The 15,019-nt window shown below is 36.7% G+C and overlaps 2 protein-coding genes across 2 annotated transcripts; one reads left to right on the forward strand and one right to left on the reverse strand.

The window, feature by feature from the left end:
- Positions 1 to 264: 264 nt before the first annotated feature.
- Positions 265 to 4,448, forward strand: LOC140827802 (cellulose synthase-like protein D1). Its single transcript, XM_073190651.1, has 6 exons — positions 265 to 1,047; positions 1,284 to 1,713; positions 1,888 to 2,271; positions 2,446 to 2,821; positions 2,915 to 3,302; positions 3,383 to 4,448. The coding sequence occupies exons 1-6, from the start codon at positions 431 to 433 to the stop codon at positions 4,341 to 4,343; spliced, it is 3,156 nt and encodes a 1,051-aa protein (XP_073046752.1). The 5' UTR covers positions 265 to 430; the 3' UTR covers positions 4,344 to 4,448.
- Positions 4,449 to 5,088: 640 nt separating this feature from the next.
- LOC140828537 (putative vesicle-associated membrane protein 726) lies at positions 5,089 to 7,614 on the reverse strand. The gene is made up of 5 exons (XM_073191470.1): positions 7,222 to 7,614; positions 6,384 to 6,525; positions 6,197 to 6,317; positions 6,048 to 6,110; positions 5,089 to 5,426 (listed from the first exon to the last, which is right to left on the reverse strand). Exons 1-5 carry the CDS (start codon positions 7,412 to 7,414, stop codon positions 5,280 to 5,282), a joined length of 666 nt encoding a protein of 221 aa, XP_073047571.1. The 5' UTR covers positions 7,415 to 7,614; the 3' UTR covers positions 5,089 to 5,279.
- Between the last annotated feature and the right edge of the window lie 7,405 nt (positions 7,615 to 15,019).

The raw sequence follows: 15,019 nt of genomic DNA on the forward strand, positions 1-15,019 counted from the left end.
CAATTTTGGGATGTTGAATTTAATGAATTTTCCCCACTACTTTCTGTTTAAAATTCTGTGAAAAGTTGTTGAAATTAAATTGCATTTTTCTCTCAATTAGCATTTTGAGAGGCTTGGAGTGAAACAAGGCTTCGTTTCCACTGGATGAAATTAAACTTCGACACCTTCTTTTTTTAGCATTTTCTTTGCCATAGTACTCTTTCTTCATTACCTTGCACCGATTTTTTCTCATTTTCCTCACCATTATTCTTTCAAAAATCTGATCATTTTCCTGATTTTTCCTCCAAAGATTCACTATCCTCTGCAAAATAAATCCCATTTGTGTTCAAGTTTTGCATGAAAAACAGACCATAAATCTACATCTGATCCAATATTCTATCTATGCATTCACATGGACAACATGAGGAACTAGGCCAAGATTAATCATTCAATGGCAACATCATCAGGTCCAAGGAGGCAATCATCCTCGGTCGGCGGCTCTGCGGAACGACCGCCTGTAAAATTCGCACGTCGGACGTCAAGCGGACGTGTCGTGAGCCTTTCTCGAGACGATGAACTAGATGTCCCGGGAGACTACGCCACCCAAAATGACTACATAAACTACACGGTTATGATGCCTCCTACACCAGATAACCAACCAGCAGCCTCGTCCAGCGCCAATGCATTTGGAGACAAGCCCGATGGTCCAACATCTTTCAATGCACCGTCATCGAGATTCCGTACGGATTCCCAACATGTTAGAACGGGCAGCCAGGGGGGAAACGAGGATGGTGGGGGTAATATGTCCGGAAAGCTAGATCGTAGGATGTCGATTATGAAGAACAATAATAAGTCGATGTTGTTAAGGAGCCAAACGCAGGATTTCGACCATAATCGTTGGCTTTTCGAGACGAAAGGGAAGTATGGGATTGGGAATGCATTTTGGCAACAGGATGAGGATGCATTTGACCATGATACTGGGATGAGCATGCAAGATTTCATGGACAAGCCATGGAAACCACTGACCAGAAAAGTTAAGGTTCCTGCAGGGGTACTCAGCCCATATAGGTGAAAATTTATATACTCTAATTTACATATAGATATATACAGGTCATTCATTACAAATGGGCAGTAAGAGTAATCACTTTTGGTTTCAATGAAAAGATTTGAATTTCGCAAAACAAGTCGCAACTCGACTGAACTCCTATATTTTAGTATCTAACTTTTGACACTCCAAACTGTATTAGCTAACAGAGCAATGATACATATCTCTACATTGTATTAACTAAATTTTTCCTGCACAGATTACTTATTGTGTTCCGAATGATCGCACTGGCTCTCTTCCTTTCATGGAGAGTACGAAATCCAAATGAGGATGCAATGTGGTTGTGGGGAATGTCTATTGTATGTGAGATATGGTTTGCATTTTCTTGGCTTCTCGATATACTTCCGAAGTTCAATCCAATAAACCGAGCAGCGGACTTGGCTGCTCTTAAAGACAAGTTTGAATCGCCTTCTCCCGCAAATCCAAATGGACGATCAGATCTTCCTGGGGTCGATGTTTTTATATCTACGGCTGATCCAGAAAAAGAGCCTCCTTTAGTCACTGCTAACACCATTTTATCCATTCTTGCTGTCGAGTATCCTGTTGAGAAAATATGTATTTACTTATCAGATGATGGTGGGGCGATTCTCACGTTTGAGGCCATGGCCGAGGCTGTCAAATTTGCAGAGGTATCATTTCTATCTGAGAATTATATCAGTACTCATCGAGTACAATCTGAAATTTGATAGTTTATGTATTGATGAGTTAGCTAATAAACTTTGTTTCTTTTGTAAATGTTGCTGATAAATAATTTTATCATATGATATTGAGTAAACTATTCACTAAAATGTCTTGATCAACAGGTGTGGGTGCCATTTTGTCGGAAACACAATATAGAGCCAAGGAATCCAGATAGTTACTTCAACCAGAAAACGGACCCGACGAAAAATAAGAAACGTCCTGATTTTGTAAAGGATCGGCGTTGGATCAAGAGGGAGTACGATGAGTTTAAGGTCAGGATTAATGGTTTGCCTGAAGTTATACGGAAAAGGTGTGAAACGTATAACAAAAACGAGGAAACAAGGGAAAAGAAACTCATCAGAGACAAGAACAATGGTGTTTTGCCCCCTGACGAGAAAATCGAGGTCACCAAGGCTACATGGATGGCAGATGGAACACATTGGCCCGGAACCTGGCACAAGCCCGTGATTGATCACTCAAAGGGAGACCATGCTGGTATTTTGCAGGTATCCAAAACATTACAAATGAATAATTTCTCGATAAAATTTCACTTGAACTTCCGAAAAGAAAAAAAGTCAGAAATTGCATTAAACTTGTAAATGTTCAAGATAACAGTAGGAGCTTATGTCAAGTTTTTTTGAAAATACTTTTTCTTGAATTCTTAGCCTGTTTGCGTATAGGTTATGAGCAAAGTACCCGAAAACGATCCAGTAATAGGAGGTCCCGATGAAGGGAAATTGGACTTTACAGGTATTGACATCCGGCTTCCCATGTTTGCCTATGTTTCGCGCGAAAAACGGCAGTGTTACGATCATAACAAGAAAGCTGGAGCCATGAATGCACTGGTGAGAGCATCAGCAATATTATCCAATGGACCGTTCATTTTAAACTTGGATTGTGATCACTATATCTATAACTCCATGGCTATCCGGGAAGGCATGTGTTATATGATGGATCGTGGGGGTGACCGTATTTGCTACATCCAGTTCCCACAAAGATTCGAGGGAATAGATCCCTCAGACAGATATGCTAATCATAACACAGTCTTTTTCGACGGTAAGAAAAAATGAACTTGTGATTTTTGTATTACATCAATAGACTTGGATCTGTTTGCTTGATTCTCGAATGGTCGTTTACTTGAAAAAACAGGAAATATGAGAGCCTTGGATGGACTCCAAGGTCCGGTGTATGTGGGAACAGGATGCATGTTTAGGCGGTATGCGCTGTACGGTTTTCATCCACCGAGGGCAAATGATTATACAGGCATTATTGGACAAAACAAGGCCCCCGCCAAGAAAATCCAGCCTCAATCAGAAGAAGAGGAGCCGCTAAATGAGCATCCTGACCTGAACTTACCGAAAAAGTTCGGGAACTCCAGCATTTTCACTGATTCTATACCTGTTGCTGAGTTTCAAGGACGACCACTCGCTGATCATATTTCCGTCAAGAACGGTAGGCCTCCCGGTGCACTACTTGTTCCACGTCCCCCTCTCGATGCCCCTACCGTCGCTGAAGCAATCGCTGTCATTTCTTGCTGGTATATTTGTAGCTCACCCTTTTTTTTTGTGCTGTATTATTACAATGTACCTATACTCACTTCATTATCATCAATGACAGGTATGAAGACAAGACGGAGTGGGGAGACAGAATAGGTTGGATATATGGATCAGTGACAGAAGATGTAGTTACAGGCTACCGAATGCACAACCGTGGGTGGCGTTCAGTTTACTGCATAACGAAACGAGACGCCTTTCGAGGGACGGCGCCCATCAATCTCACTGATCGTCTCCACCAAGTGCTTAGATGGGCAACGGGATCAGTCGAGATCTTCTTTTCACGAAACAACGCCCTCTTAGCAACCACGCGCCTCAAGTTTTTACAACGTATTGCATACCTAAATGTTGGTATCTACCCATTCACGTCCCTTTTCCTAGTCGTCTATTGCTTCCTCCCTGCCCTTTCCCTCTTCTCCGGACAGTTCATTGTCCAATCACTCGACATCTCGTTCCTCGTCTACCTCCTGATCATAACCTTGGCACTAATGTTCATTTCCCTCCTCGAAGTAAAATGGTCCGGCATTGGCCTTGAGGAATGGTGGCGGAACGAGCAATTTTGGGTCATAGGTGGCACGAGTGCACATCTAGTGGCTGTGTTACAAGGGCTCCTAAAAGTCATAGCCGGGATCGAAATCTCATTCACTTTGACCTCAAAATCCACAGGCGAAGACGAAGACGACATTTACGCAGATCTTTATATTGTGAAATGGACCGGACTCTTCATAATGCCACTAGCTATCATCATTGTCAATATAGTCGCCCTCGTTATCGGCGCTGCACGAACTATATACAGCGTGATCCCGCAATGGAGCAAGCTCTTCGGAGGTGCATTCTTTAGCTTCTGGGTTCTGGCTCATATGTATCCATTTGCAAAGGGACTAATGGGGAGAAAAGGGAGATTGCCCACTATTATATATGTTTGGGCAGGGCTTATTTCTATTACAGTTTCTTTGCTTTGGATTATCATTAGTCCACCTCAGGGGAATAACGATGCTGCAGCACATGGTGAGCTTACATTTTGATCTATCCCATGTATTCTTACATTCTCCTCGTTTCATAGTATTTCCAGAAACACTCTTTTGTAGAATATGCAAAATGCAATAGAATCAGATACAACTTCTATCTTATTTTTTGTACACGAACACGAAAGAATATCGAATCCAATAAGCGAAAGATGAGTGCATTCTGCTCACAAGCTTGACGATATTCCGAGATTGTGGACGAACATAGGTGTTCAGATTTTCGTTTTCAGATTATTATTGTTTTTAAACGTTCAAAAGCACTACCGATGAACCGGGCTCGACTCAAGACTTGTTCCGCATAGTTGAGTTGAGCTTCATTTTTACGAGTTTTGAACTGAAGCTCAACTATTTTTCAGTCGACATTGACAACATCACAGATCTTAAAGACAGCTTTCACAGAAACAGATTCGAAATTTCTCAAGATTTATATTATATATGATTCATTTACTATATTCAAGTATTCAAAGCACATGTTTTTTTTTTGCATTTGCATAATCAACATAATCAAATATATATGCATCGACTGATAATTATGATGAAATCTTATAATCTATATGATTTTGTTGATGGATTAATTTTGAAAGATAATTTTAACAATGAACACGCAGTTATAGAGAAAGAAACAGGTGCAAAAAATATTTTGTTACACGAAATATAAATGTAAAAAAATTATCGCGAATCAAACTATAAATCGGATGCGTTTAGCTAATCATCAATCAGATGAAATTATTATGAACGAACTCAAGAATATATTAACACTTAATGGCGTGAAATATTCTCTTAAAATGTGAAGTATACACAAAAAATAATCCGATGTTTTAAACTGTTTACATTCTGCCAAGCACTTGCATGATCTATACATCAGATTCTACTTACTGCAGGCTTAAAGAACAGGATATTCTAGGCAAAATAAATGGCAAAAGAGGCTAACATCTACTAAAAACACTTGAAGCCGTGGCAAACGGTCAAAATGATGATCAGAATTAATGCTAAGATAATACCAAACACAATCAGTTTTATCTTCATGTTGTGAATCCACATTTTCCTCCTCATCTTGGTTCCTTGCGTTCGAAAATCTTGAGCCTGAAACGCGATGGAAGAACATAGAAAACACACTTTTTAGAAAAAAATAGATGGCAATGTATGTATGCATGCTTGATTCAAGAACATAGATTATTGCAATGTATGAATAAGTTCAAACGAGCGAGATACTCATGAAACGTTGGGTGAGAAACTGATGATGGTTCTTCTTGTTCTTTCAAAGTTTTCGCCATAATGTTTTCGAGGTTATACTTTACAAAAAAAAAATCTCCATTCTAATCACCACCCAAGATATAGAAGCAAGACAATTTTTTTTAATTAGAGCAGATGTTTACTTTTCAATTCAAATATTTGATCACTAAAGTAGCTAAAATGCCACATTTCAATCAATGTTCCCCAGAGACCGGCGAAGCAATTCCAGCAGATACAGATTACACAAGATTTATCTGAAAGAACATTCTTGTGAATTAGGTGTTTGCTACAGGCATCCCAGGTATGTTGATTGTAGCACTCATTTTTATCACGCACTTCATTTCTTCACATTTTATGCAAGAAGATATATGAGTGTCGCATCACATTTGCGGTGCAAAACGCAACATATTCTATATTTGAAGCTAATATGTTGTAACATAAATAACTACATGGAAGATCCTTCAAAGTAACCTGTGATCGAAGATTCTCGGTTTTGTCGACAAGTAGTTCAACTTTTTCTCCACGGTCAAGAACCTAAAGAACAGTAAGTAAGCCAAAACCATATAGAGCAACACATTATGAAGCTTCCGAATGCGAAGGGACACTCGAAACCTATTTACCTTCTCAATGTTTTCCATCATCACACCTTTAACTTGAGAAATCTGATCTTTCACTTTAGCAAGTTTGCTGATTTCTTCAGGATGATCGACGCAATATTGCATATGCTCTTTCAATTTCGGCCTAAAATGCGAAAAAAATATATGGTCAAGTCGGACAGAAAGGACTAGAGGAAAGGAAAGGGCTTACCCAAATTCTCTTTTTAGGCCATTGGCACCGGTAGTTGAGGCTTTTCCTCCTCCATATCTCTTGCTAAAATCATCCTTAACTCGCTCCAAAAAGGCCATTGGAATTTGCCTACCAGCGGACTCCACGGCAACAACACAATAGGCTATAAAGATTGAGCGTATGTTACAAAAATGTGAGGCAGAATTTTTTTTCACTGATGAGATCTTTTTAAAACTAAACCTGTGGAGAGTATACACAAATACCCAAAACAAGAAAAAACAATATTCCGAATATTCGTAATGTAATCAACAAATGATGACGCAGTCGATCCATTCAATTTTTCTTGTAATAGAGCTTACAAGTGACAAGTCTTAACAAACCTCAAAAAAACCCAACAAAGTTTATAGTGATTTGAAAATTGAAAACTCTGCTAAACTATCATATTTGACTTAAACATTAATTTTTCTCCCCTCCTTAAAACTGGGATTGAGGAGGTACCTCTTCAGCCTCACGCCATATCCAGCCATGCACGGAGCTAAGAAATTATCTTATTAGTCCAAGAAATTGTAGGATATTTTAAAACAAGGGGAAAAAAATGCAATTTTGGTCCTACAAATCTTTCTTTTTGTGTTTGATCATCTATGTTGTTCTTTTGTTGTTTTTTATTTCTAATTTTGATCATTTTCCGAATGTGGGACTCATATTTGCACTGGACATATCAGCAGATGAAGATTTCAATAATTCAGAAAATGAAAATTCTATTTTTATTTGAGCTTCTCCTTTGCGTGTCAATCGACGCCCGCAAAAAGTAAACAAGATCATCGAAATTTTCTTTGAAGAAAGAAATGTAGAAACATACTGAATCCATTATCCACAAGGTAATTAAACGTGTGGCCATCACAATTGTAGGTGAATTTGTTATTCGAAGCCGGCAGCTTCTGCAGGCATTGAGAGGCAATGTTGGTGAAGTTCCCCGTGAATTCTGTGTACTCCGCCAAAATCACCGCACCCCTCGCCACGAAGCTGTAGATCAACGACTGCTGACCCATCATGCAAGTTACAATCTTTTCCGAATGTGATCGATTATAAATAAGAAAAACCCATAATCCAAGATCAAGGAAGGGGAAAAGGCAAGATCCAAAAGATGAAAGCTGGAAACGGGTTTGTGTTGATGGAAGAATGGACGGGAGGAAACTGAGGAAATGAGTGGTGAACTAAGGTACGGGACTAAGCATGCATACAGCCTCCCGTTTTCTAATAAACTCAAAGGCCTTCAAAATATATTATATTTTTTGCTTTACTTTTGAATATGCTTTACTTTTGAATATGAAAATTACAATTTTGATCGTGTGTTGGTCTTGTGAATTTGGTGTCTTAATACATTATCCTTTTCCTTTTTTCCTTAAAAAATGTAGTCTTTTGTCTTGCAATTTTCATTTCTCAATGGGAATACTGACGTGACATTAACAAAGACGTGTTTTATATGATACCAACATTCATGTAGAAAAAGACTTAAATTGCCATTAAATGAATAAAAGTACCAAAAAAAATAAAAGATATGAGATTGATTAAGACTCAATTTTGATAACATATATGATCATAAATACAATGAAGAAGTTGATATTTATACTCTGTTATCCAAACTCCAATTCACGTGTAAAATATGCGTCAAATTTATTCACAAATGAAGTACAAATAAAAAAAATGAAGTAAATATTAACTCTTTAAAGATAGCCAACATATATGTAGACATACATAGTAATTTTCCCTCCTTTTCTATATATTATTTTGATGCACTATTTTTTCTATTTATATTTATTCATGCATGATAATTAAAAATGTAAGAACCCAAATTTTTCGACATGTAATTATTTGTTTAAATATAGACATGTATAATAATTTATTTTCGAGTTATGATATTATTGTAAAATAATATATTCAAAAATATAAAATAATACGTTGTATTTGAAATTTCAAGCCAATAAATACATGAAATTCGAAATTCAATACAAGATACACGGTAAATTAAGGTTAGATATCTACCTAATTGGAATGAAATATTACATACAAGACATTTTTTCTCAACAAGGAAGCATCTCAATGAAGGGGTATCTTGAAATTTATGGAAGGAGCATTTCCAAATTATAAAAGGATATTAATCGAATTATTGTAAGATTTTTACCACCCCTCTATAAATAGGAGAAGCTCTGATTCAAAATTTACACCTCAATTTTCGAGTTTTCTTTCCATATTTTCGAAATTTCATGTCCAAAAAGCTGCTGCAGTCATCAAAGTTCTGTCCAGGTTCAGAAAATTATTTTTCTCGCCTAGATGTTCAGAATCCGATCTATATTGTTCAAAATATGCTTTCATATGTTTTGAATAATATATCCAAATTTCAGCCAAATCCAACGGTTAGGCTTTCGTTTATAGCCTTCGCAAAAAAATTGCTCAGACTTTAGGCGTGAACAATATACCTACGACTTTTCGTCCATAAGCAGGTTAAAACGACTTCCAAACCTAATCTCCACTGTTCATAAATTATTTGACGTCCTTTGAATGTACTGTGAAGGTTTGAACTCGATCCCACGGTGCAACAAGTCGCAAATAATTTTGCAACGCGATTGATATTTCGGTCGAAAGTGCTGCTGCGTTTTGGAAGTGCTGTTTGCATGATTTTTCTGCTATTTTCGAATTTTTCCAAGTAATCATAAGGTAAGTGGGCTTGTTTTAAAATATGTTGTGTATGAATTATTTCATTTTCCGAAAGTTTCGGTCGAACACTGTTATTTTGTTTCTACCCCTTCTTGATACGATTATCGTATGTTTTATGTTTTTGTATCGTGAGGATTCAACTAGATATGGTTGAGAATCCCGATATGAGATATGTTTATAGCCCTTACACGATGAGATTGTAACCATTATACGGCCTCGCCCTCTTAGATGAGTAAAAATTAGGGGCTGATATCAGTAAACCATGGAAAGTAGAGGAATCTCATTGCCTTAAGCCAAAATTATGATTATGGTTATGATAATGACATGATATGAGAATCATGTTATGCATGATATGATATATGATTTTCGAAATTCACGTGTATTTGTTATGTATGTGCTTGAATGGCCTCCACTTGCTGAGTGACGACCTTATCACTCATCCTTTATTCTGTAGATAAGTCAAAAGAGGAAATCGATGAAGATGAACAAGACCAGTTTTGGGCTGATAATGAGATGAATCAAGAAGTTTATTTTAGTTTTCGCTTAGTAAGTTGTAAACACTTTCGAATATTTTTTTCGTTATAAGAATTTACGTTGTAAAGACAATTTTATGATTGATTAAGAGTAATAAACTGTTTTTTGGTTTATATTGTACTACGAGGGTTGTTGTTTTCAATTGTGTGGTTGTAAAACAACGTCGATGTTGACTAACCCCGTTCTCGGGGCGTGACAAAAAATCACATCGGTTTTGTTCATGCTACCTATATGGGTAGTGCCCTTATCCATTCAGTATATGACACGTGTATTCAATTGATGAATCGTGAACACTAATTCAACCAAGATGTATAGATGAGTAGTCATAATCAATCAATCAGCACACGAGTCATTTGCTGAGTGGATGACAGTACAACCCATATGGATAATATCTATGACCAACGATTTCTATTAGAAATAAATCTAGCAAGCGGACTATGTCAATTTATAGTAAATGAATGATGAGTCCAAGTATCGATCCCATGTAGATTAATATTTAATTCTTAGAATTTTTATCATTTAACTTAAGCTATATAAAATAAATAAAAAGAGGATATATAAATTATTAATTTAATTACTATATAAAATAATTGCAATAAAAAACGACGGATTCAAAGATCAAGGAGAAATTCAACTTCAAATAAAGAACTAGACACACAACGATAGCAAACTTTATTATGTTGACATGTGTTAAAATTCAATTAATTATTTAATTCTTGAAAATCACATGAAATCCCCAATTTATTTATTCTCAGAGTTAATAAACCTATTTAGAGTTAATAAACCTATTTCAATCTAACAGTTCAATTATTTTTAAATAAATTTAATTAGATCTAAATGCATTATGTCTTTGTGGAATTTCAATTTTCACCTAAAATCGCATACTGAAACTGAATACTATTTCTAGTCAGTTTAACCATGTGTAGATGACATTTTTTTTATATTTAACCAATCATCTTCTGATTCATAATTAATCAACAAAAATGTAAATATGTGATCTGACTATTAACAAGAAATATTAAAATAAAATCAAACAATAATTAAAATCAAGACAAATAATATATTGAAAAGAAAAAATATCAAATAAAATATTGTTTTGCCCTATTGTGATCTTAGCCTAAAGAAATTTATTCCATAAAATTAAAACAAAGCAAAGACACAATGTTTGAATTCGTAAGAATAAAATCTAGGAAGGAATAAGAAAATCTCAGCGTGGTTGTCGCGATTCCCCATTTGAAGTTGTCTTCATCCTCTCTCTCAAACCCTAACAACTCCCTTCTTCATCCAAGTTTCAAAAGAAAATTGTCTACTGTCTTCCTCCAAGATTTTTCTATCTCTTCTCTCTTTTCACGTGTAGTTATGTATTATGTTATCTCATCTCCTCTTTTATCTTCCGTAATGGGCCAAAATTTTTAAAAGGAACAAAATCTCCACGTGAAGCCCTAAAAAATTTGCCACAAAATCTCTTTTATTCCCATGTGAATGAGTTCAGATTTTTCAAAATTTCTCATTCCTTATCCGTAATGCCCGAGAATTAATCACTGTTAATCAAAGATTATTGACTTATAATTTAACGTGATTATGAGAGAGCCAACTGAGATACGATTTAAGAGAATGTGCGGCTATTTATTTTGAATTTCAGCATGTGTTGCCGAAGCAACACCGCACCCGTGCTCAGGAATACACCGCTCCCGCGGTGCAATTCCAGTAGGGTAGTAATTTTTGGAAAAACTGAGACCGCACCCGCGGTGAGAACAATACCGCACCCGCGGTGCAGGACCGCACCCGCGGTGCTAACGAGACCGCACCCGACGTGTTTTGCAAAAATTGTGACACCTCATGACATGCATGCAATGATATATATAGGGTAGGATGCCTTCGAAAATTCAGCAGAAATCGAGAAAAGGTCTGAAGGAATTTGCTGAAAATACTTACGCCTTTTGCGAGAAATCCGTCCGTCTGATTTTGAATCCGATTTCGGTATTGAGTTCCTGGCAACGTAGTCTACAACTGGACGTAAGTTTTACTACGTTTTGACATGTTTTAGAATTATGATATTGTCAGAATTGAATGGAACTCATATATGTTGTTCTTGACATGTTAGACATCGTAGAATCGAAGTCAGACTAAGAAACAGACTGATTATGGGATTGTTATGAATTTTTAGGGTATATTGATTTATACCAGAAAGATTTGAATTTTGATTGGATTACAGATTGTAGTGGATATGGGTTATGGATTGTAACTGTTATCTGGTGATATGGTATTGACGGGGATACTGAGTTTGTACCGTTATGCCGTTGATTTTGAATTAAATCAAGATTGATCAGATTGTTATTGAATTGAAAGGTATACTGATATGAGATTATTGGTATTGTCATTGCCAGACAGATTGTGAGTTCAGGACTTCGACTGAGCCAGAAACCGGCGAAAGAAAGGTATAAGTCAATGTGGTATTGGGAGATCGACTTGAGTCGGATTAGACTTGAGTTTCCCTAAATCACATACTTTACTTTATTGCATTGATATTTGCATTGATTTGACTGATGTACTTGTTCTCCGGAATTAGAGATAGCAGGTATCAGATGAGTTATCTTGTGACAGAACTTCTTGATAGTGGTGGAATCGCCACGGGAACATTGCACGATGTCTCAAGATAATGATATTAGCGATAGAGCTACAGTCCATGACGGATAGGTCAGGACACCAGATGTTTGGTTATATCGAGTAATAGGAATTGGAATTCTTCTATTACGGAATTCGATATAGGAACACCATATTTGGTTATATCGAGTAATAGGAACGGAGTTCCTTCTATTACGGAATTCGATATAGGAATACCACATTTGGAAACCGGGATCCCTAGACTAGGATTGAGTCTAGTCTGAATTGTAGAATTGTAATTATGTTTCAGATCGTGATACAGATTACTGTTACCTGATTACATGCTTTATATTGTTTATATGAGTGCATGTTTCGTTGATTTATACTGGGATTTATTCTCACCGGAGTTATCCGGCTGTTGTCTTGTCTGTATGTGTACATGACAACAGGTGGGACGGGATCAGGGTCCAGGAGATGAAGAGAGATCGTGATAGAGTGGAGACTTCGGACTTGGATGTATATAGGGTTTTGACACTTGATATTTAGATGTTGAACCTTAGTTTATTTTGAATGCATGCAGTACAAGACTTGTATTGTATTTCATACTGATATGTATATTAGTTTGATTTCACTACGTTCCGCATTTTAAAAAAAATTTTTTAGACCCTGTTTTATAATTGATTAATTAGTCCCAATGATGATTAAGAACTTGATTAGCGTCCGGGTCCCCACATTATCCTTGCTTTCATTGTGTTTTACAAAGAAGAAGAATAATTTTTTCTTCATTCTTTTACTTCCTTATTTGTAATATTTTGTTACCCTTGAAATTCTTGTAGAATCACCTTATGTCCAAAATTAGGTTTTTCGTCTATTGTTCAAATCTACAAATATGAAAAAATTAATTCAACTAAGCACAAGATAAGGAATAACGACTCAAGATAATCATAAGATAAGAGATAACAATATTAGATAAGCACAAGATAATGGATAACAATATCAGATAACCAGGAATATGATAAAATAAAATTCTTAAATTCTCTATAAGATTCAGGATTATCAATCCCCCCACACTTATCCTTTGTTCGTCATCGAAAAAAAATCAGAGAATAAAAATATAATCGAGGAATATTCAACGATTCACTACAAAAATTACACAATCAACATACCAAATTCCGTCACACTCAATCGAAGGATCATGTAACGTCCCGAAAATCGGAAATTCCACGTGAACCACACACATGTAAATTATTAAAGTTTTTTGGTATTTTATTACATTATTTTAAAGCATTAAAATGTATTTTTATTTTATTAAATTGTGTTTAATTATTTTTATGCATTTTATGCATTATTATTGCATGATAGCATTTAATTCATGAAATGTTAAAAGTTCATGCACTATGATTTTAAGTTTCATTTCGCGCACGAACGAGAAGCGGAAACCGGAGAATTTTCAAGAAAATTATTTTTATTACACGATTAATTTTTATTAATTAATATAAGATGTTTTAAAGATATTTTTCATGAATTAGAATTTATTGGATATTTTTATCCGTATGATTTTAATTTTTAACGATAAATAAATTTTATTGAATCGGGGGAATTTTTGAGGGTTCGGTTAATAATTTCAAAATCTTTCCAACATGAAATATTTTCGGGAGTGTCTTTGGATTTAATGAGCCAACTTTTAAGCTCTTTGGACTTAAAAATCTTTTAATCTTTTAATTAAACCATTTAGGGCCATTAGCTATTTGATTAATAATTAATTAAATATTATACTTACTACCCTACACCAATAATAGAACCAGCTGACACCCACCTCCTAATTCAGACATTTCTTCCTCGATTTTACAGCAGCCAACCATGGAGAAGCTTCGGTAGTCAATTGTTAAACTAATTAAATATAACTTAATTAACTCTACACCTATCCTTCCCCACCACACCAACCGACAGCCTCTTCATTCATCATAATTCTCCTTGTTTTCCATTCCATTCTCTCGGTTTTCAGCTCCTTCTTCAGACAAGCTTCGGTGATCACTTTTGCAAAGAAGAAAATTTCTCCGGCGTTTCCCCGTTGCTCATTTCTTCAACGTTCTTGCGTAGGAAGCATCAAGGCACGCATTGTATCATTATTTCTGCATCATTCACGTCATATATGTGCTGTCATGTGTGTTATGTTTATGCATTTTTTGGTATTGGCACGACAAAGCTTTTATGCTCTTGGTTTGGCACAAAAACCGTATTTTGTTGCATACATCTCACGTTTTTGTTACTATGGTGCAAGGGGCTGTCGAATTAAGGTCCTAAGGTGCTGAACATGTTGAGGATCGAGATGGCTATAAGCTGGAGTCGAGACATTGAGAGCTGGTTGTAGGCCGAGAGTTGAGGTTTGAGGCGCTGTGTTGGTTGTGGGACTCGGTCTGGTGTATGGATCGGCTGAGGGCCTGTGGCTATGGTCTGGTGCGTGTCTAAGGGTCCTAGGATGAGTCTCTTTATGGTGGTTCATGGCCTGGAGCGGCAGCAAAGAGGCTGAACAAAGAAAGCTGCGGCTGTGCAATTTGGGTTCACGTAGAGCAAGTCACGGATGTGGGGTTTGGGGTGGCTGCTGGACGGGGCCAGGGAATGGGGCAGTGTCTTGGGTCATTCCTTGTGGTCCTAGGGAGGGCTTGGTGGTGTTGGTTCAGGGCTGGGTTGGCTAGGGAAGGTGGCTGGACCAGCAAGCAACCAGCTGCACCAATGGGAGACGGGTTAGGCCAGTCACGGCTCTTTTTTGCTTTGGGGCTCAAGCATTAGTTCTGAGTTTGAAA

The sequence above is a fragment of the Primulina eburnea genome, chromosome 3, assembly GCF_022965805.1.
Source record: "Primulina eburnea isolate SZY01 chromosome 3, ASM2296580v1, whole genome shotgun sequence".
In the NCBI taxonomy this organism is placed as follows: domain Eukaryota; kingdom Viridiplantae; phylum Streptophyta; class Magnoliopsida; order Lamiales; family Gesneriaceae; genus Primulina; species Primulina eburnea.

Excerpts from the sequence above, each read along its gene's own strand:
- LOC140828537 (XM_073191470.1), bottom strand. The coding sequence starts at position 7,414 with ATGATGGGTCAGCAGTCGTTGATCTACAGCTTCGTGGCGAGGGGTGCG. Across the intron at positions 6,318-6,383 it reads GGCCTAAAAAGAGAATTTGG|GCCGAAATTGAAAGAGCATA; the intron begins GTAAGCCCTTTC and ends TTCGCATTTTAG. Across the intron at positions 5,427-6,047 it reads CCGAGAATCTTCGATCACAG|GCTCAAGATTTTCGAACGCA; the intron begins GTTACTTTGAAG and ends ATCGCGTTTCAG.
- LOC140827802 (XM_073190651.1), top strand. The coding sequence starts at position 431 with ATGGCAACATCATCAGGTCCAAGGAGGCAATCATCCTCGGTCGGCGGC. Across the intron at positions 1,048-1,283 it reads GGGGTACTCAGCCCATATAG|ATTACTTATTGTGTTCCGAA; the intron begins GTGAAAATTTAT and ends TTTCCTGCACAG. Across the intron at positions 3,303-3,382 it reads ATCGCTGTCATTTCTTGCTG|GTATGAAGACAAGACGGAGT; the intron begins GTATATTTGTAG and ends CATCAATGACAG.